The following is a 19,983-nucleotide window of genomic DNA, read 5'->3' as shown; positions in this document are numbered from 1 at the left end:
AGGGATTTAAAGGTCACACTCTGGGAGCGGGCTTCGGGTTTTGACGGCCTTTCATCGAGTCGTGGGTGATCTTTTTTCTCCAGCTCAAAGGACTGACACGCCAGAGGGATTAAAACAAAAATCAGATGCACGACCCTGCTGCTGCCTGACAGAAATCCTCCCCCTCCATCTCTTTGCCCTTTCTGTCAGTGTTCTGCTCTTCATATCAAATCTACAGGCGATGCACAATTGAATAGCAAATTTCCAAAACTCACAGAGTCCACAGAATACGTTTTCAAGAACATTTCTGTGGATGGTTTTGGTTCCTGGTACTGTAATATATGATGAGGAGGCCTGACTTTAGGTCATCTATCTCAAAAACAACAAAAAATGGACTGACTTTTGGAAATTTGCTATTCAATTTATAGTTCAAGATTGTTTGCACTTTCTGTTATCTGGAGCTATATTACCTGCTGCTAAATTATTTTACATACATACATACAGTTTATATTTAGTATTGTTATTTATAAATAGTCCACATACATCGTTCCATTCACCCAGTTCATGTATATACTGTGTGTCTGCCCTCCTCTCGTGTCATGTGCACTGTGTGTGGTCTCTGACTTGACTGGAGATTCATGAGAACACACCCTTATCTTCCCCACTCTCAAATCTCTTCTTTATCCCCAGGGAAGAGATTCTGGTAGATGTTTGCAAAAGCCCTGGCTCCTGTTAACTTTTGGATGGTGGCAGCAGAAATTCCATAGTCTGGTGTCTTAAATTAAACTGCTAATCATTAAATAAGAAATATGTTGAGTCTTCAGGAAATCTGAACTTATTCCGTGGAGCAAACCATTCTGAAAGGGAAACAAAACCTGTATGAGCCATTAACAATGGTTTCTTTATAGCCGCCATATCACCCCTGTGGTGCATGGAGAATAGTCAGGCCTGATTTCAAGGCAATAAACTTACATGTCATCAGAAGTTGACACCTAGGGACTTGAAGCGCCGTCAGTGGGCGGGAGATCCCAGCTCAATCGACAGCTTTGATGATGTTGCACCCAAGGGCTTACACTCCGAATCCTAGTTGTCCTCGTTCCTGAGAGATGTCTTTCTTTGCAAAGATGGTAGAGGTGCAGGATGAGAGATGCATCTCTCTCCAGGAGGCATATCTGTTCAATGCCTTAAGCGCATCATATTTCCCTGCAAATATTTGCCCCCTCCCAATTTCCCTTCCCGTTCCTGGTCCATGGTCTTTTCTGATCTTTGTGGCAAATTGGTTATTACTAGTCTGATGGTGTTGAGAGTAACTAGGCTGGGGAGTCATTTTCTTCACCTCCACAATCCACCCTTTCAGGCTTCTCTAGCATGTTCTAGAACTCGTGGCCATAAGTGGAAATTAGCAGGAGAACATTTAAAAATGAATTTCAGAATGCACGTCTTTACACAGCGTGTAGTTAGAGTATGGAATAGTCTCTCTGTTAGTGTAGCGCAAGCTAAAACCCTGGGTTCCTTTAAGTCAGAGCTAGAAAAGATTTTAACAACTCTATTAGTTAAAATCTGCCAAATTGAGCTTGATGGGCCGAATGGCCTCCTCTCGTTTATAAATTTCTTATGTTCTTATGTTCTATTAGACCCTTTGTTGACACTACAGTAGGGCAACATTTCTCACTAAGGCACACATGGTCACTCACAGGGCAGGTTTTGATTAAGTATCTCCAGAATCGCTTGACTTTTTAAAATTTTTTCATTGTTTTATTTTTTGCTCTTTGGACTCCTTAGCTTAAATCAGGAAGGTGAAGAAAGACAAAATCGAATGGCTGTTGTCTTTTTAGTACCCAGATTGGAGACTGCTATTAACAACAAACTTGTTGTGTGAGGTTATGCAAGTTTACTTTATTAGTTTGCACCCAGTAGGTGCAAAATCATACTCAGTTCAAGCAGAAAGAAGTGATGTCACTTCCTGTGCAAAGATACAGCCCTTACTTGTCTTTTGCTTAAAGGTTTTGTGTGAAGAAGCTTGTTGAAATACAAAATGATGACAGTAATACCCCCAATGCTTTTCATCAAGATCTGACATGAGCACGAGAAAATCCTTAAATGAAATTCCAGTGTCTTCTGTCTTCTTAAGATCTGCCGTCAACACCAAAGTCAAAGCAGTAATCAGTCAGTGTCATGTTTGACCTTTGCCATTTGTTTTATGATGCTTTGAAAAAGTTCCAGAAAATGCCAGTGTGAGGCCCCTGTTATTCCTCATGTGATGTGTCCTGTTAGAAAGATGATTGGTTGTGTTATGGGCCAATGGGGAGGCCCCTGTTGGTCCTCATGTGATGTGCCTGCTGGGCCAATGGGGAGGTGTATTGGTTGGGAAGCTGACACGCTGGCGCTGGCTGCGCCGGTACTCCATGACGATGCTGTGCGGTTGCCCTAGTGACCAGTTCCTCACGATGCTCAAAATGACTTATACATGACCTCACATGGCGGTCGAGTGCCTTCCCTTGAGACGACATGCTCATTTCCTGTTCTCACTGCTCTACGATGCTGACTTGCTGCTTCTCTCAACCACTCCCTTCTCCCCAAATTTAAATTTCCTTCCACAAAGCCCAGGCTTGCCTATGTTTTCTCTTAAATGACTTGAAAGCCTGAAGCTGCTGCTCCTCCCTCCCCCTGATCACGAGAAGCTCTGACATGCACCTTAGATCAGGCTAAGATCAACCACAGGAAGCCTGTTATTTATGATGGAAGCTGACTTGGAATTTCATCATTCTTTAAGGCCCTGGCTTTCCCCTTCTCCTCTTTGATGTGTCAAATCAAACGGGAAAACGGGGAAATGACAAGGTGCTCAGAAGCCCTGGGAGATCCGGGCTGAAGCCCATCCTCTTTACAGTGACTGCATCCTCAGGTCCTGCTTTCATGGGCGCAGCCTTGATCAAACGCCCTGCACATCTGAGTTGACTGTTGAGTTCCGCGTCTGATCCTGTTGCAGCCCTGGACGCTCTCCGGTTCCATTTGACCACGAGATCATCATGATGAATCACGTCTACAAGGAACGGTTCCCAAAGGTGAGCCTAGTGTGAATGACCAGAGTGTGTTAATGCAAGAAATGTTCAACTTATAATGAAAGAGGGCTGACATAAATCATCAGTCAATATTCCATAGAAAGGTTTATATGTACAATTCTCTGCATTTCAGAAGAATTATAAACACATATGGACTAACGCAATGACCAAAACAGTATTGAACAAAAAAATGTATTTGTTAGGGGGGGGGGGGGGCCGGGCAACTCTGTGGGTTGCCAGTTCAGATTCCTGGATCACCAGACTGGTCCCACCATTGGACCCTTGAGCAAGGCCCTTAACCCCAAATGCTTCACGGACTGGCTGACTCTGCTGTCTCCTCTACGCCAGTTTCATGCGGTGGCCTCCTGGGATGCTCTTCCAGCTGTCCTGAAGGAGGTCCCACATATGCTGAGCACTCACTGGCCACCTCTCCTTCAAGGTCCGGTTAAGCTGATCCAAAACCATACTGTGTTTCAGTCAGGTGGCCAGATCATTTGATGCAACACAATCACTTTCCTTTGTAGACGGCTTGGTGTGTCCAAACATTTGACCAGTACTGTATCTGCATGGATACCAACAAATAAGCTGTGAATAAGTAAGAGTTCCTGGTACTGGTGGCACTCCCTTGATCCCCGGTTTGCTGGACAGCCCTTTTCCAAGCCGATTCCCAACCCGCACTTGCTCTCTACCTTTTGCAGGCGACGGCCCAAATGGAGGAGCGTCTGGCCGACTATCTAGGCTCCTTATCTCCGGAGAAGGTGATTCCCCTAGCGGACGGAGTGCTCAGCTTCATCCAGCAGCAGCTGGTCAAGCTGTCCCGGGACTGCCTGCAAAAATCCCAGCAGGGCCTCATCACCTCTCGCTACTTCCACGAGCTGCAGGACAACCTGGAGAAGCTGCTGCAGGATGTGAGTCAGCAGGGTCACACGCTGAAGTTTGGGCTGGGAGGAGACGCATGACATTGATTTTAATTCATAAATTAATAGTTTGTATAGACTTGTGGATTTTTTTGGACGAGTAATATGGTCACAGGACAATTTTATAGTAAGCAGAAGCATCTCTCCATTTTCTATAACCACTTGTCCTAATCAGGGTCAAGGGCCTATGGGCACAAGGCAGGGAACAACCCAGGATGGGGCACCAACCCATCACAGGGCACACTCACACCTACAGGCAATGTGGTGATTCCCATTAACTTCGGCATGTTTCTGGACTGCGGGGGAACTGGAGTACCCAGAGGAAACGCCATGCGGAGAACATGCAAACTCCACACACATGGAGCCCAGGCAGAACCTCAAACCCTGGTCCCAGGGGTGTGAGGCAACAGTGATAACCACTGCACTACACCATGCAACCCACAGCAAAAACATTTACCTACAGATTCCAGTGGTTGATTTTTAATTGATCTCTTCTGGGGCACAAGGAAAATAGGTACTATAATTTCTTTCTGTAGTATTATTCCCAAAAAATTTCACATGTACATCAATTGATTTTCGATTCTGAGATTTTTGGGGTTGCAGGTAACAATTAGCTAGTTGTATAAAATAATGTTTATTTGGTGGGTTCTGTGTGGATCGGATTTGTTTTCCTTTAATGGTTCTGGCATGACTGACATCCTGTCCAGGCTGTCCCCCCCCAGCCTTGTGCTCTATGCTGCCTAGGATAGGCTCCAAGCCTCCCCCCATCCATGACCGTGACCAGGATATGTAGTTAGAAGATGGATTCATAGTTCCAGCTTGAGAAGAGACCAAAAGATATGAAGCCAGTGAACTAATCATTCCTTCTGTTCTTTATGGATCAAGATGAATCGCATGAGTTCTGTTAGAAACATGCCGCTCTCTGATAGTCACCCCCCCTCGCAGCTGGGCTTTATTGTCATGTTTCTTGGATGGATTTAGATGGGAAGTAATGTCATCGCAGATGGCACGCATGCCTGAGATGGCTGACATCATTAGTCACTCATCCGTCACATCACTCCTTCAGTGCTATATCCATTGTCTTATTGTTGGGGGGGGGGGGGTGTTATTTCTCGCCCGGCTCACTGTATATGACTGAAAGGTGAATCATACTGTATGGAGGGAGGGGCTCTCACACCGAGATGGCTGATTGGGCGGGATGTTTGTGTGTGGGCGGGGTCACGAAGGGGGGATTATTTAATCAATCCTGACCCTTTGTGGGGCCCAGGCCATCAAACATTAGCTGGAGTACAAACTGTCAGTTGGAGACCAAAACGGCGACTGGCCGTAGTGTGGAAAGTGGGAGTGAACCGATGGCCGTACACAGCGTCCGGACAGTGTGCGGGTAACGGGACTCCGTGAAGGATGACCGGGACGTCACCACAGGGGTGCTGGCGGGGCGAGCTCTTGTTTCACGGCACTGCAACGTGCTCCTACGGGACACCCAATCAGCTGAGTCCTCTCCACTTTACTCATTTATTACCCATAATCCTCTACCTAGAATGGAGCCAAGCATGTCTTTATGTTGCGTGTGTGTTGTGGTGTAGAATCAAGAGCTGATCGTACGTGTGTACCTCTGAAGTTAATTTAAGGTCCAGCCTGTTGGTGTGGGTGAATGTTTACTTCGCTGTAGACTGTCAGAGATGTGCCGTCTTGCTTAATTAACTTCCTCGCACACTTCACACTTCACTGTGGGCACTGAACCCCACTCTCACACACCTGACTTTCCAGCGAGTCCCGTTACCGCCGTTACCGCCGTTACCGCAGTCCTTGTCTTAAGAATGTCTGACTTATGTCTGACTCATACTTACAGATTGCCAGAAACCCTGTTATATTAACAATTCGGGTTAAATTCAATGGTTTGTAATAATAACGCACCTAGTACTTTGTGACACTCGTGAAATTATTTTGCGGTTTGTCAGCTTGAGGTACAGTATAGTACCACGTGAACTTTTTATTATTACTGTAATATTATTAATACTATGTACTGTATTAGTAATGTTTCGACTTACCTCCGTATTTGACTTAAAGACAGATTTAGGGACCGAATCTTGTTCGTAACCTGGGTACTGCCTGCACATCACCCCATTGCAGACACTCTGCCCCCATTATCTCTGCTCTCATGCATCCTTGTTCTTTGCAAGCGGTTTTTATGGATCATTTCTTGCTTTTTCAGGTAAGTTTGGGTAATTCAATTTTTTTCCCAGGTAGTACATACCCTGCATGGAAGGTCAGTCCATCTTAAAGTGCAAACACACACACACACACGCATACACACACATACACAATGGGCAATTTTGAGACTCCAGTTTACCTAATTGCATATTTTTGATTACTCTGAGTAAACAGACACATGGGGAGAACACACAGACACTCAGCTAAGAGAGGAATGAACCTGACAGCCCAGGAGGTATGAGGCCACAGTGCTAATCACTGAGCCACTACGACACAGTAATATCAAGGAAATAACAGATGTGGAGATGCAGGATGTAGATTGAAATAGTCTGGGGAGCAGTACGTGTTATGGAGTGGTATGGTGAGTCTTTGCAGAATGATGGAAGCGAAACGGTGTTTAGCCCCACCCTCAACGGTGTGACCATGTGGTTCCCTCAGCCAATGGCGGGTCATGACAGCCAAGTGATGTAATCACGGACAGGCTCATGAGCGGTCAGAGAGCGCAGAGGTGGCCTTCGTCACGCAGCTGGTGAGGAAGCTGATGTTCGTCATCGCCCGGCCTGCGCGGCTGCTGGAGTGTCTGGTAAGGGGTGGGGGGGGTATCCCAAACCCAATCAGTCTTTTTCTGTTTTGATTATCAGGTACTTCAGCTTGGATGACAACATTCCAGTCAGGAGCCCGTTACTCTTTACTTAGTTAAGCAGGTCCCATGTTGAAAGCTTTGCAATCTGAAAACAGGAAGCCTGTCCTGTCATTATCATTGCAGTTGTAGCCCGTTTGAAATCCAGTGGCATTATTGTTAATTGTCTTAACTGTAACTGCATAATTTTCAGTAACGCTTCTAGCTGGCAAAGGACCTGGCTGATTGGCCCCTCCTACTTTTACCGAAGCCCAGCTTATCAAGCCAATAAGTCTGCTGGGCACTTATATCAAGAATTCAGTCACCCTTGCGACAGCATATACAGTAGAATGGCCTTGATAAATTTTGCCAGTCCTAGGAGGTTTTATTAGGCAGGCAATAAAGTAAAAACAATTCTTATTGGCTGACGGAACCATTTTATCATATCATGGTATACTCCAGGATGTGCAGTATTGTCAGTTATTAATAATAGTGTATGTGAAAGAGGCTTAAAAAGTGACCCAGGTAAGGGGTTGGCTTATGAATATTACAGGGGCATTAGCTGGGTTGAGAGAAGACTTAAGGTCGTTGTAAACTTTCGCCCTGTTTCGTAGGAGTTTGACCCTGAAGAGTTCTACCACCTTCTGGAAGCTGCGGAGGGCCATGCCAAAACGGGCCATGGCATCAAGTCGGATATCCCCCGTTACATCATCAGCCAGCTGGGCCTCACCAGGGATCCCCTGGAGGGTAAGTACCCACAAGTCCCCCTGAACAGGCTACTGGAAATGCAGATAAACTGTCTCAATAGACACTGAAATATTTATGCAGTGGGGTAGGGAAGGTCATATGAGAGCTAAGGGTGCCAGTGTTCCCCTCCATGCAGAAATGGCCCAGCTGAGCAGCTATGACAGCGGCCACCCCGACACCCCCGAGACAGACGATTCCACTGAGGTGAGCCGGCTGTCCCTGAGCAGCAGAGAGTGTCCCCCCATCCTCAGGCTGACCCACGTCCCTATTCCTGCCTTGCAGAGTCGCAGTGCCTCGGTACAGCAGGTCAAAGCCATGGCCCCACGAGAGGAAGACTTTGAGAACATTAAGCTGATCAGCAATGGAGCTTATGGGTGAGCCACCCTGGGACTCATTTCAAAACCCATTGTGCGTCCTCACACTGAATGGGTCACTATTGGGTCGGATGGACTGCAGGCCATGCATGGGATTCTGAGGTAGACAAGTTCCAACTGATCCGACACACAATTCTATGTTGTGTGTCCTCTCTGAAGTGTGGTCTACCTGGTGCGGCACAAGGAGACACGCCAGCGCTTTGCCATGAAGAAGATCAACAAACAGAACCTAATTCTGAGAAACCAGGTCCAGCAGGCCTTTGTGGAGAGGGACATTCTGACCTTCGCGGAGAACCCATTCGTGGTCAGCCTGTTCTGCTCCTTTGAGACGCGCCGGCACCTCTGTATGGTCATGGAGTACGTGGAAGGTACAGTGAGCCTCTGTGGGTCATACCTACAGTACACGCTTAAAATACGTTGGGCTACTTCATAATCCTGGTACCACTTTACAATAAGGCTCCCTGTTGCCACTTATAAATGGTATAGGGCTGTAACTAACAACTATTTCTCTATGGATGAATCTATCAAATAAATTACCGACTGGTCGATTAACCTAAATGATAAATTTTCCTGCAGAAAATCAAATTTTATTTAAGTTGACAGCAACAAACTGTATGTTATTGCAGTTATTTAGTAATCTGTATACATTTGGTGTATCCTTATGCTTATTAAATTCGGTTAGCGTAGCATGTTTTGCTGATTAAGGTCCGACTCGTTTATTTGGTAAATATCATTTTAATTTTTATTTCAGTTAACGATTTTTTTTTCATTAGATTCCGTTTTCCTTTCAGTTTTATTTTGCAGAAATAATACTGGTCCCAACAAACCCAATGCTCACAAACAGACACATTGGTACCGTCAATCAATGTACAATATAAGCCCAGATTTTAGCCTAAACATATTCTCAAACACTTATTCAATTGACATTCTAAGGTAGCAAGCAGAAAAGTTCATTGGTTTAATAATGAGTGTAAAAAAATATGGCAAATGATATTAAGAAGCTCACTGTACTAATGGTAATTTAATAAACATGAATTGACAACGCTTACGATGGTTTTGCTTATTCTGGCAGTATAGAATAGCGGTTGTGTGTTGCCATCGAACTTTGCAGAGTGTAAAACCATCTTTTTGTTTTTTTTTTCTTTTTGGGGTGGAAGGTTTGAGGAACCTCTGAATATCAAATAATGTGTGCTGGACCTGGGACCTTATTTCGGAGATGGCAGGAGTGGAATGATGAATGATTAATGATGAATTGTCTTCACTAACCACTTTGGTCCTGGGGCATTTGCTGGTTCCTGCCAGGTGGGGACTGTGCAACCCTTCTGAAGAACATCGGGGCTCTACCCGTTGACATGGCCCGGATGTACTTTGCTGAAACGGTTCTGGCTCTCGAGTACCTGCACAACTACGGCATCGTTCACCGGGATCTGAAACCTGATAAGTAAGACAGTTCAGCTTACATATCTGACACAGCAAATCTGCATTATGTTTTTGGATATGCTGTTGAGCATATTCCGTATTTGTGAGTTTTTTGATTTTGAAATCCACACTTTTCTAACATTTCTTTATGTGTAGTTATTGATGGTCAGACTTTTGTCTCCTGTTTAGTTGTGACTGAGCTCTTCTTCTGTACAGTTTGCTCATCACATCGATGGGACACATCAAGCTCACAGATTTTGGGCTCTCCAAGATTGGGCTGATGAGCCTGACCACCAACCTTTATGAGGGGCATATTGAGAAGGACACACGACAGTTCTTGGACAAACAGGTTGATCCTGCCTGCCAAGCCAATTGATATCTCAAGCTGCAGTTTTGAATAGTTCTGTACTTCATCTGATGTGTGTTCACAGGTCTGTGGCACTCCAGAGTACATTGCTCCAGAAGTGATTCTTCGGCAAGGCTACGGTAAACCAGTGGACTGGTGGGCCATGGGGATCATCCTATATGAGTTTTTGGTGGGATGTGCCCCATTCTTTGGAAATACACCAGAGGAGCTCTTTGGACAAGTCATCAGTGGTTGGTACCAGTTTTACCACCTGGGGAATTCTGAAGTAGTCCATATTTGTATCTTCCCCCAAGTGCTCTCTATATTCCATTAATTATGTGACATCTTGATGCATCACATGCCTCTTTCATAATATAGACAAGATTGTCTGGCCAGAGGAGGATGAAGCCCTGCCAGCCGATGCCCAGGACATCATCTCTAAACTGCTCCGTCAGAGTCCCCTGGATCGGCTTGGAACAGGTGTTTCTCTATACCAGGGCTACTCAAATCATGGTCCTCAAAGTCTGAGCACTGCTGATTTTTCAGCCTCCCTTTACCTGTGAGGCAGGTGTGAAGCCTCTGACCAGTCAGAATCAGTAATTATAAAACTAACTACCTAGGAGAACTGAAAACAAGGTCTAGATTTGGAATCGAAGGCCAAATTTGGAGAGCCCTGCCCTATACCGCAGAAATTCCAACTGAATCCTGAAGTGGGCACCTACCATGGATGTGTGTTTGTGTGCAGGCAGTGCCTTTGAGGTGAAACAGCATCGCTTCTTCACGGGCCTGGACTGGACCGGTCTGCTGAGGCAGAAGGCCGAATTCATCCCTCAGCTCGAGTCAGAAGACGACACCAGCTACTTCGACAGTAAGCCTCTCCAGTCTTGCCCACTCCCAGCTGTTGGCCTGTGCATGGATTCAGCAGTGAGGACCCCTCCTACAGTCTCCCTGGCATTTCTCTATTCAGCTCGATCTGACAGGTATCAGCATCTGGATTCTGAAGAGGACACCAATGATGATAAGCTTGTGGAGATGCGCCAGTTCTCATCCTGCTCTCCTCGGTTCAACAAGGCAAGTCACCGCATGACAAGCAGTGACGCAACCGATCACCCCCCCGTACTTATTATTGATCTGTTCAGATCTCCACTTTCATTTATATACAGTACTATGCAAAAGTCTTAGGCAGCCAAAGAAAATGATGTTTAACTGATATTCATGTTGGTGTAAAACTATGCTATTATGTCTGTCAAACTGTCAAAGTGTATTAGCTTAGCCATTTCAAAACTTCTGCTAAAATCGGCCCAATATTTGCAGCAACCATCCAGTGCACCCATGTGTTTTTTGACTCGGCTGCTATTTAATTAATTAAATGAGCTGGTGATGAAATTTAATAAATACTGAACTGGGAAACTGAAGTGGTGTTCGTCCAGCCATCCATCTAGATATTAGTAACATTTTGGAGAACAGAAGAAATTATTACTAGTTTTTATTGTGTTACTCTTAATTTGCATATGTTCTAATGTCAAATAGAGTTTTTGTTCTGAGCAAATGTGCAATTACTACCCAGATAAATGGCTTTAAACATTTCTTTGCACTGCCTAAGGCTTTTACCCAGTTCTGTATGTCAGTGACCTCTGAAGATCTCCTGCCTTCTCCCTCTAGGTTTACAGCAGCATGGAGCGTCTGTCCCTCGCTGAGGAGAAGCAGACACCACCGACCACTAAGTGCAGCCTTAGTGAGGAAGGAGGGGATCGCACCCACAGCCTGTGCGGCCCCAGGTCACATGACCGTAACTGGATGGCAGGCTCCCCTGAGATGTGAGTGCAGTTGTAAAGCATCTCTGAGGCTACGAGCTTGATGGCAGGACAGACCAGCTGCATGTGTCTGCCCTCAGTTTGCGCAAGAGACTGTCCATGTCAGAGTCGTCCCACGCGGAGAGCGACTCCAGCCCGCCGCTGATGGGGAGGCGCCGCTGCTGTTCGGCCATCATCGAGATGCCACGTTTCTCCATCTCCGGCGAGGGCGAGGTGCCCAGCCCCGCTCAGCCCTTCCACACATTGATTGGGGGGGCCCTTGGAGAAAAGCTCTTCCTCCCCATCCCAGAGCAGCCTACCGAGAGGCGGCTGAAACTGGAAGCATCACCCACCAACAGCCACCTCAGCGAAATCCCCCCAGCCGGTGAGTTTGTGTCCCAATGCATATCCCATCACAATATCCTGCTCTGACTATGAAAGCTTATTACATACTAAGCTCTCATTTGAAGCCTGTGTTCTTAACAGCTCAGACTTTCTTTCCTCTTAAGGGGGGAAAACCTTAAATCTGTATTCTTGTATTATAATGTCTCTAATGCTTGTCCTGGTGACATGTACCTGTTTTTTAACGAAGAGCGTAACCTGGGTGACCTGAGCATGAATAACGTGTATGTTCAGTGAATGACCCATGTATGAGTAACATGTATGTTCAGCCCACCGTATCCACGGATCGAAAATATGCTGAAAGAAATGTCCAGGAAATTCTGAAAAGCAAAACTTGAATTTGCCGTGCTTCAAGCACTACGCTGAATCCATGTGAATGAAGTCACATGTAGCTTTGGCTGTTGGTGAGTGGTAACACAGTTCGTGTGTTTCAGTGTGAAAGAGAGAATGACTTTATATTTCTCTATTTATGATTATATTGTCTGTATGTACTATGACGGTCGAGTCTGTACTGAACATATACTGACTTTTTTCATACTTTTTTCTTTTATACTATCATTATTCCCTAAACAATACAGTATTAAAACCATTAACATAGCATTTATGCTGTATTAGGTATTATAAGTCATCTAGGGATGAGGTAAAGTATATGGGATGATGTGCGTAGGTTATATGCAAATACTATGCCATTTTATGCAGGGGACTTGAGCCTCTGCGCACTTTGATATCCACGAGGAGTCCGGGATCCACTCCCTCATAGATGCGGAGTGTCGACTGTATGCACTATAAATGGCCCATGTGTGAATAGCATGTATGCAGAGTAAATGACCTTGTGAGTTTGCAGCAGGCAGCAAGGGTAACGTGTCAGACTGCGGGGCCACCAAGGGGCCCCCCGGCACCGATGCCCCCAGGGCCATCAGTGACCTGGCAGCCCGCCGTGCCCGTCACAGGCTGCTCTCGGGGGAGTCGGCGGAGAAGCACGCCCTGCGGCCGCTCAGCAAGGTCATCAAGTCGGCCTCGGCCACTACTCTGTCGCTCCTGATCCCAGGAGGTAAACCTACACGGCTTCCCCCACAGGCCTGCCTCCATGCTTCCTGTCACATGACCTAAGAGTCGCCATCTCTCCAGCAGAGCAGCACGGTACCTCGCCCCTGGCCAGCCCAATGTCCCCCCACTCGCTGTCCTCCAACCCCTCCTCACGGGACTCCTCCCCCAGCCGGGAACTGTCACCCGCCACGTTCCGCGCCAAGCCAGCCGTCATCATCCATCGCTCCGGCATGAAGTACGGCTTCACTCTGCGTGCCATCCGCGTCTACATGGGTCACACGGATGTCTACACCATGCAGCACATGGTTTGGGTGAGTGGACTGTGGAGGAGAGTGGGAGCACCACTCTGCCACTTCACCTCTTTCCTTGGTCGAACTTGCTGCTGCTGCTGCTGCTGCTGCTGCTGATGATGATGATGATGATGATGATGATGATGCTAGTGCAGTGCAAGGTCATGGAAAGCCTGGAACTTCTCCTAGGGATTGGAATTCAGGGCAGAGGACACCCCATTGCAGAACAGGCACTTACACACACACATCAAAATTGCCATTTCACCTCACTACCAGATTTTAGACTTTGGGAGGAACCTCAGTAGGAAAAAGGAAAAAGAAAACTACGCGCACACACACACACACATACAGACACGCGCTTGGTGTCCCTATCTAAACGGAGATCTTCCATTCATTTCTATGGGAAAACCCTAATCTCAATCACGACACCCAGCCCTATCATTAACCATAAGCAAGACTTTTGGCATTTTTACTTTTTTGATTGCACTCACAGAATCTTATGAAATTGAGTTTCTTCTTTTGGGGACTGAAAAAATAGTCCCACAACATCAAAATAACAGGTTTTGATAACACATTACTTAAAACTGTCATCTATAATGCATTATAGATACCTTCATAATGCATTATAGTGGTTGGTATGAGCATTAAGGATGCTTTGTACTGCATTACAAAGGTATCTATAGAATTGCATAACAGACATGACTATAATGTGTTCTGCCTTTTTCCAAGTACAGTATTTATAGCCATGTTTAAAATGCTTTATGAATGGATTATAATATTGTATGAATGTGTTCAGAGATTCCTATAGACATGGCATGTTACCCAGGTTGATATACATGATGTATACATGACCACACACACACACACATGGGAGCTCGATTCCCCCCAACACTGGAGGCCTGCAGCTGCGGTACTGACCACTGATCCACTTACACTATAAATCACACACGTTACACAGATTCTAACTATAAATCTAAATAATTTGACAGTAGAAGGTTTGGTTGGTGTAGGAAGCTGTTTATGTAGTGAAACATGCTTGTAAAGCTATGGCTCTGGTTCTCCCTCGCCCCCAAGCACGTGGACGAGGGGGGCCCAGCCCAAGAGGCGGGGCTTGGAGAAGGTGACCTCATCACGCATGTGAATGGGGAGTCCGTACATGGCCTTGTGCACACGGAGGTGGTGGAGCTCATCCTCAAGGTGAGGATCATGCAACCACATGCATCCACACAGACAGATGCTTGGGAAAAACACACACTTAGTCACTCTCTGACTCCACCCCCCTCAGAGTGGCAGCAAGGTGTCGATCTGCGCAACCCCCTTTGAAAACACTTCCATCAAGGTTGGGCCGGCCCGCAAGGCCAGCTGCAAGTCTAAGATGGCACGCCGCCGTAAGGCCAGCCGGACCAAAGAGGCCCAAGACAGGTGGGGCTTCACCTCCTGGTGTACACCAGTAGGTGGCGTGGTCATGAAAGAGCTGATGACATAAACTATGTATGATCTCTGTAACAAGCTGTGGATAAATGCATTTCTTATATTGCTAACCAGCACGGTTTTGTGCATGTTTGCGCAGCGGTAAGAAGACGACATCCCTGTTTCACAAAATTACAAAGCAAGCCTCCTTCCTGCACACCAGCCAGAGCCTGACCTCCCTCAACCGCTCCCTGTCCTCTGGAGAGGGCATCCCCCGCTCCCCCACGCTGGCCCTGTCCCCCCGCTCCCCCACCCAGGCCTACCGCTCCACCGTGGACTTGGCCCTGTCAGGTGAGCGTTGTTTTAACCCCAGGCAAACTGCAGCTGTTATGAACACGTACAAGACTACTAGCGAGGATTCTTTTTAACATTAATGCTAAAGACACTCTAGACAGGTTTAACAATCTTCTTTTAAATTGGGGTCTATTCTGTACATTTCAGCTGGATTTTTGGGGTCTTTTATTAAATGTGCTTGTCCTGTTCTCTCCCAGCGGGGGGTACCTCATCCCAAAGCAGTTCTCCCGGCTCCAGCGTTCCCAACTCACCGGCCAGCTCTGGCCACATGCGACCCAGCTCCCTGCACGGCCTGGCTCCCAAACTGCAGCGCCAGTACCGCTCGCCCCACCGCAAGCCTGCCGCTAACATGCCGCTGTCGCCACTGGCCCGTACCCCCTCACCTACACCGCCGGGCCGCTCACCACAGCGCTCACCCTCCCCGCTGCCCGCCCATGGCCCGGGAGCCTCCGGCACTGCCCAGCCCTTCCCCGCCAGGCTGCACTCGTCGCCCCCGATGGTGCGGCCCATCAGCCGGTCCAAGCCCGCCGAGTCGCCCCGTTCGCCGCTGCTCAGGCGTGTGCAGTCCACTGAGAAGCTGTCCACCTCCTACTCGTCCTCTTCTTCTTCCTCATCCTCTTCCTCGGTGGTCCTGGTGCAGATGGGCAGTCTGCAGAAGCACCCAGCCCGTAAGCTGGTGCCCGTAGAGGACACGGAGGCAGGATCCGACGCCCTAAGGCTGGGCCCGGGGAAGAGCAACCTGAAGGACAAACTCTCAGCCATCCGGCAGGACCGGGCCGAGTGGCGGGAGTCCTTGCCAAAGCAGGACGCCATCCATGAGGTGGACTCCTCCGAGGACGATGTGGACGAGGCCCCCGAGGAACGCCAGGCCAGGGGACCTACCTCCCGTCCTCAGAGGCTTGCGGTCAAACCGGAGGACCCTCCACTAAAACGTAGCCTCTTGTCATTTTCTCCTGGGTTCCCCTCCCCTGCCATGCCCAAAGTGCCACCCTCCACCTCCCTCCCTGAGAGAAGTGCTGGGGCAGCAGTCAAAGGGGCTGCTGGGAAGGGTGTTGGGAACCCAGCGGAGTCCGTTGTTAGCACTCGATTGTCCCTGTTCCCACAGCAACTGACACATGGTGCCTTCTCCTTTATGACCAAGGGTGCCCCCCAGAGGCCACTCTCTGCAGACCAAAACTTCTCCATGAATGAAGCGAAGGTTACCCAAGAGGTGCCACCCAAGAAGACCACCCCATCCAGGGATTGGATGCCCTCAGCAGGCACCAGTGTGGAGAGGAAGGAGACAGACAAGAGGAAGCAGGCTATGAGCACCGCAGCCACTCAGCAGCTGGAGCAATTGGTCTCCCACCCAGTCAGCATGGCCAAGAGCATGATGCCACCAGTCCGCATGAGCATGCCCAGTATGAGGGCTTCTGAGAAGTCCAAGGACCTGCAGTCAGTGGCAATGTCACAGTCAAAAAGTAAGGAGCGGAAGCAGGACCAGAGAACCCCCACTGCTGCGAGCATGTCCCTGTCCTGCAGGGACCCCTACGCCCAGGCTGGGTCCTACAGGGAGGCTTCCAACCAAGATTCCTCCAAAAGAGAGTCGCTCCCAAGGCAGCCCCCATTTGCTCCGGACCTGGCTGCCACTCAGGATGGGTGGAGACCTGCCATGGCTAAGGACCTGAACCAAGCGCCCCCTAGTGGATTAGCTGAGACAGGGCTGACTGTGGAGAAGCGCCTGCAGATGGAGCGGCTCCTACAGACACAGGGCTTGCCGGCAGAGCAAACAAGGAGACAAACTGCTCCAGGTCCGGCATTGAAGTTGCAGGGTCAAACACTCAAGAAAACGTAGCAGCGAGTAGAGAGAAGTCCATTCCGGACCGATTCCGCAAACGCCACCTGCACTCTTAGTATTTTCTGCGTTTTTTTAATCATTATCATAATTTTGCAGTTCTCAAGGGCTCAGAGACTGTCCTCCCATAGTGAGGGATCTTCTGGGGGGGGGGTTGGAGGACAGGTTGTGCCGTGTCACTGAGGCCACGTGGATGGCTTTTTGGTGGCCTATTTCACCGACGCTTGTCACGTCACAGACAGCGTCAGGCCCTCCATCTGTTCCCGAACAGCGGAGCAGGTTGTGCCTTAATGAACATAATAATTCACGTTCAGCCACCTCCTACTCCGTTAGCCACCCCCGGGAGGGTGGGTGTATCTCAGCAATAAAGGAAGCATATGTTTAGCAGTTTACATTACATACACATTTAACAGACTCCCTGTATAAACCAAGCATACGGAATCAACTTTTTTTCCATTTCCAATGTGTGTTGTTTTTTTTATTTTGTCATTATAGAGGCCGAATGAACTATTCTTTTTGTATTTGGGACAGAGGTTTTAAAAAACTGCCTTTCCTCATTCACAGGCTGTTGTTCTGAAGAACTGTGGTTCTGCACTGTAATGTCTAGGCTTTCTTGCCCGGGATTGTTTTTCATGATTGTTTCCAGTCATTTTCATTCAGAGATCCACGGCCCATTTGGATATAGGATATGTCCCTGACCTGTGTGTGTTTTCCGGGTGTGTATGGAATAGCCATTTCATTAGTGGGCCTGTCCTTCCATCACTGAGATAATCATTTAATCACTGGGATTTTCACCTTACCACCAGGACAATAATTCTATAGCTGCAATAGTAATTTCATCACTGGGTTAGTCATTTGATTTCTTAAATTGTCATTTAATTACTGGGATTGTCATTAATCAATAGAATAGTCATTTCAGTCAGTCAAAACATGAAGCCTCAGAAAGGCAATTTATTAATTTTCACCCCCCAAGGAGAATCCTTCAGATTGCTGCTGAATATATCATTTTTTGTCTGTTTTCTCATCTGTTCCCTTCTTGTTCTGTGCTGTAAAACCTTAGCGGTAATTTTTTTAGGTACACCTGCTCTTACACGCAAACAGCCAATGACGCGCATACAAAGACAAGTTTAGGAGGTTGAGTTACTGTTTGGCTATGCGATGTAATGGATAAGGTGCAAAGCTGGGTCCTGCCTACTACTCTGTAGGGGTGCCTTTTCAAGTGCCCACTGAGTGTGTCTGCAGTTTTTGTACTTACATTCTGCTTGTAGCCCCGAGAGAGGTGGCCATCTTGGTTCGTGTACGTTCCTCTCAGCCACTCCCCATCGCCATCGCCTGCTTGATTGGCCACACGTCGCTTTGTTTTCTGATTCTGGTGATTGCAGTGATCGGGGGGGGGGCACCTGGGATTTGACCCAGCAACCTTCTGGTTACAAGACCTGTTCTGCTTTATAAATGGCAGGCCAGGCCGCTTGATTCATTCTGCTCTTGCATCATTTCATTGCTACCTGCTTGGCTTGTTGGACTCCCACCCCTGAGGTTCACGGCTGTGCGGAGTCAGCGTTTCCGCGGCGACAGACCTGCAGAGGGCAAGAACCGCGTCACAAATGAGGCACAGGAATGGGAAGGAGTGGAAGCCCGGCGCCGCTAATTAGTCCGCGCTGACTGGAGGCCCGAGGACATGGGCAGCTCCCATCTGGCTCTGCTAAGTGCATGCCAGGACGCTACACTGCGATGGTTAGCATATAGATCAATATCCAATTTGTTTGCACCCCGCCTCACAGATCACGGCCATAATGAGCAGCAGCAATGCGACATCTCCCACTCTGTAAGAGGAGGAGACGTTTAACCACTGCCAGTCATGTTTCTGCAGTGTGACACTTCCTCTAGGCGTCAGTGAAGGTCAAAACAGATATACAAGAAACCAGGTGTGTTGGGAGGGGGAAACATCACCTGACTCACCCTCCCAGGATGGGCCGCTGGTCACATTCTATCACCATTTTATTCCGTTAGCTCAGTTTTTTTATTTCAAGTTGAATATAACATGATATTTCACAAAACCTGAGACTCAGACTCAGCTGGGTTTTAGTTCGTACAGGAGCTGGCCAGCAGGTCATGCTGCGTGGAAATGAAGGTGAGACTCCAGGAGCCCAAGATGAGTTCATGTTTAAGGTGATTAAATCTAATTAAACATTACCAGTCTCTTAATACCAGCGATAAATTACAGAGAAATTTCATTTTACATCCCTCTTGCAACTTCAGGGAAGCCCAGGACGCTGTGTTGGGAACGCCCCAGACAGGATGCCAGGCTGTCATTGGGCACAATGACTCACTTATAATCTTCAGTTTTCCTAGTTTGTTTTTGGAGGAAACCCATGTGACATGTGTAGAGCATGCAAGATGCCCCCATACACCCAGCAGGATCCAAACCGCTGAGCTGTGCTCTTGTGAGCCGTCAGTGCTGCCTATTGAGATACCATGCTGTCATTCGTTTCTGCTGTATGGGAACTATATGGCACCCCTGAATTTTCCGTACGACGTCTTATGGGGAACGGCGTGGATGCGGATTCTAGGGGTCACCTAGCGGCACAGAAGTGCAGAGTGGAACCCCAGCAGTTCTCTGGGGTACAGATGTTCGACCCTGAGACTGAAGCACGTGTTGCTGGAGGACCTCCAAGACCTCCTTGCCACATCTGAAGCCCAATGTATCCCCCATTTGCACACAGGTTGCTGTCTCTGTTGGAGGGCTGGATTCATGGTTTCTGTAGGGTGGAAGACTCAGCCATCTTGTTTATAAACTGACTTAGCTCAGTGTTCCTCAGTGCATGTGTGTAAGGCAGAGCGTTATGGATTAGTGAGTGCAGACCCATTTGGTTACGGCAAAACCAGTGCGATGTTTGATAACTGCAGTAAGTCAATGTTGCCATAAAGCTTTCTTTATTATAATAAAATTTTAAACGAAAATGTGGCTGAATTTTTGAGGTTGACCTTTAGTAGTTATGAGACTTGAACACAAGGCTTTGAAGATTGCTGAGCCCTGTATTGGCCGTGATGGAAGCTCAGCGGGTTATCAGGTTGCCAGTGCCTGTTATCAGGTTGTAGGTTCAAGTCCCATAGACAACACACTGCTGGCCCCATTGGGCCCTTAATCCCTGATTGCTCCAGGATGGAGGATGGTTGAC

The 19,983-nt window shown here is 47.7% G+C and overlaps 1 protein-coding gene across 3 annotated transcripts in view; it reads left to right on the top strand.

Moving 5' to 3' along the window:
- LOC111847502 (microtubule-associated serine/threonine-protein kinase 2-like) overlaps positions 1-19,765 on the top strand; it is a 39,981-nt gene extending 20,216 nt beyond the window's left edge. For 2 of the 3 annotated variants that reach the window (XM_023818720.2, XM_023818718.2), the window contains 21 exons: positions 2,966-3,041; positions 3,737-3,946; positions 6,651-6,752; positions 7,403-7,535; positions 7,672-7,739; positions 7,818-7,909; positions 8,069-8,277; positions 9,212-9,350; positions 9,545-9,677; positions 9,760-9,925; positions 10,053-10,154; positions 10,420-10,542; positions 10,642-10,745; positions 11,337-11,491; positions 11,569-11,852; positions 12,714-12,920; positions 12,998-13,227; positions 14,281-14,403; positions 14,492-14,628; positions 14,777-14,967; positions 15,168-19,765. In XM_023818720.2, the coding sequence (XP_023674488.2) occupies positions 2,966-3,041; positions 3,737-3,946; positions 6,651-6,752; positions 7,403-7,535; positions 7,672-7,739; positions 7,818-7,909; positions 8,069-8,277; positions 9,212-9,350; positions 9,545-9,677; positions 9,760-9,925; positions 10,053-10,154; positions 10,420-10,542; positions 10,642-10,745; positions 11,337-11,491; positions 11,569-11,852; positions 12,714-12,920; positions 12,998-13,227; positions 14,281-14,403; positions 14,492-14,628; positions 14,777-14,967; positions 15,168-16,804 (4,621 nt within the window). In that variant the 3' untranslated portion in view covers positions 16,805-19,765. The remainder of the gene's footprint in view (positions 1-2,965; positions 3,042-3,736; positions 3,947-6,650; positions 6,753-7,402; positions 7,536-7,671; positions 7,740-7,817; positions 7,910-8,068; positions 8,278-9,211; positions 9,351-9,544; positions 9,678-9,759; positions 9,926-10,052; positions 10,155-10,419; positions 10,543-10,641; positions 10,746-11,336; positions 11,492-11,568; positions 11,853-12,713; positions 12,921-12,997; positions 13,228-14,280; positions 14,404-14,491; positions 14,629-14,776; positions 14,968-15,167) is intronic. The other variant, XM_023818721.2, reaches the window with a different exon arrangement.
- The last annotated feature ends 218 nt before the right edge of the window (positions 19,766-19,983 follow it).

Source organism: Paramormyrops kingsleyae, chromosome 21, assembly GCF_048594095.1.
Source record: "Paramormyrops kingsleyae isolate MSU_618 chromosome 21, PKINGS_0.4, whole genome shotgun sequence".
Lineage (NCBI taxonomy): Eukaryota > Metazoa > Chordata > Actinopteri > Osteoglossiformes > Mormyridae > Paramormyrops > Paramormyrops kingsleyae.
The sequence above is the reverse complement of the archived record's forward strand: the minus strand, read 5'-3'. Positions and strand labels throughout refer to the sequence as shown.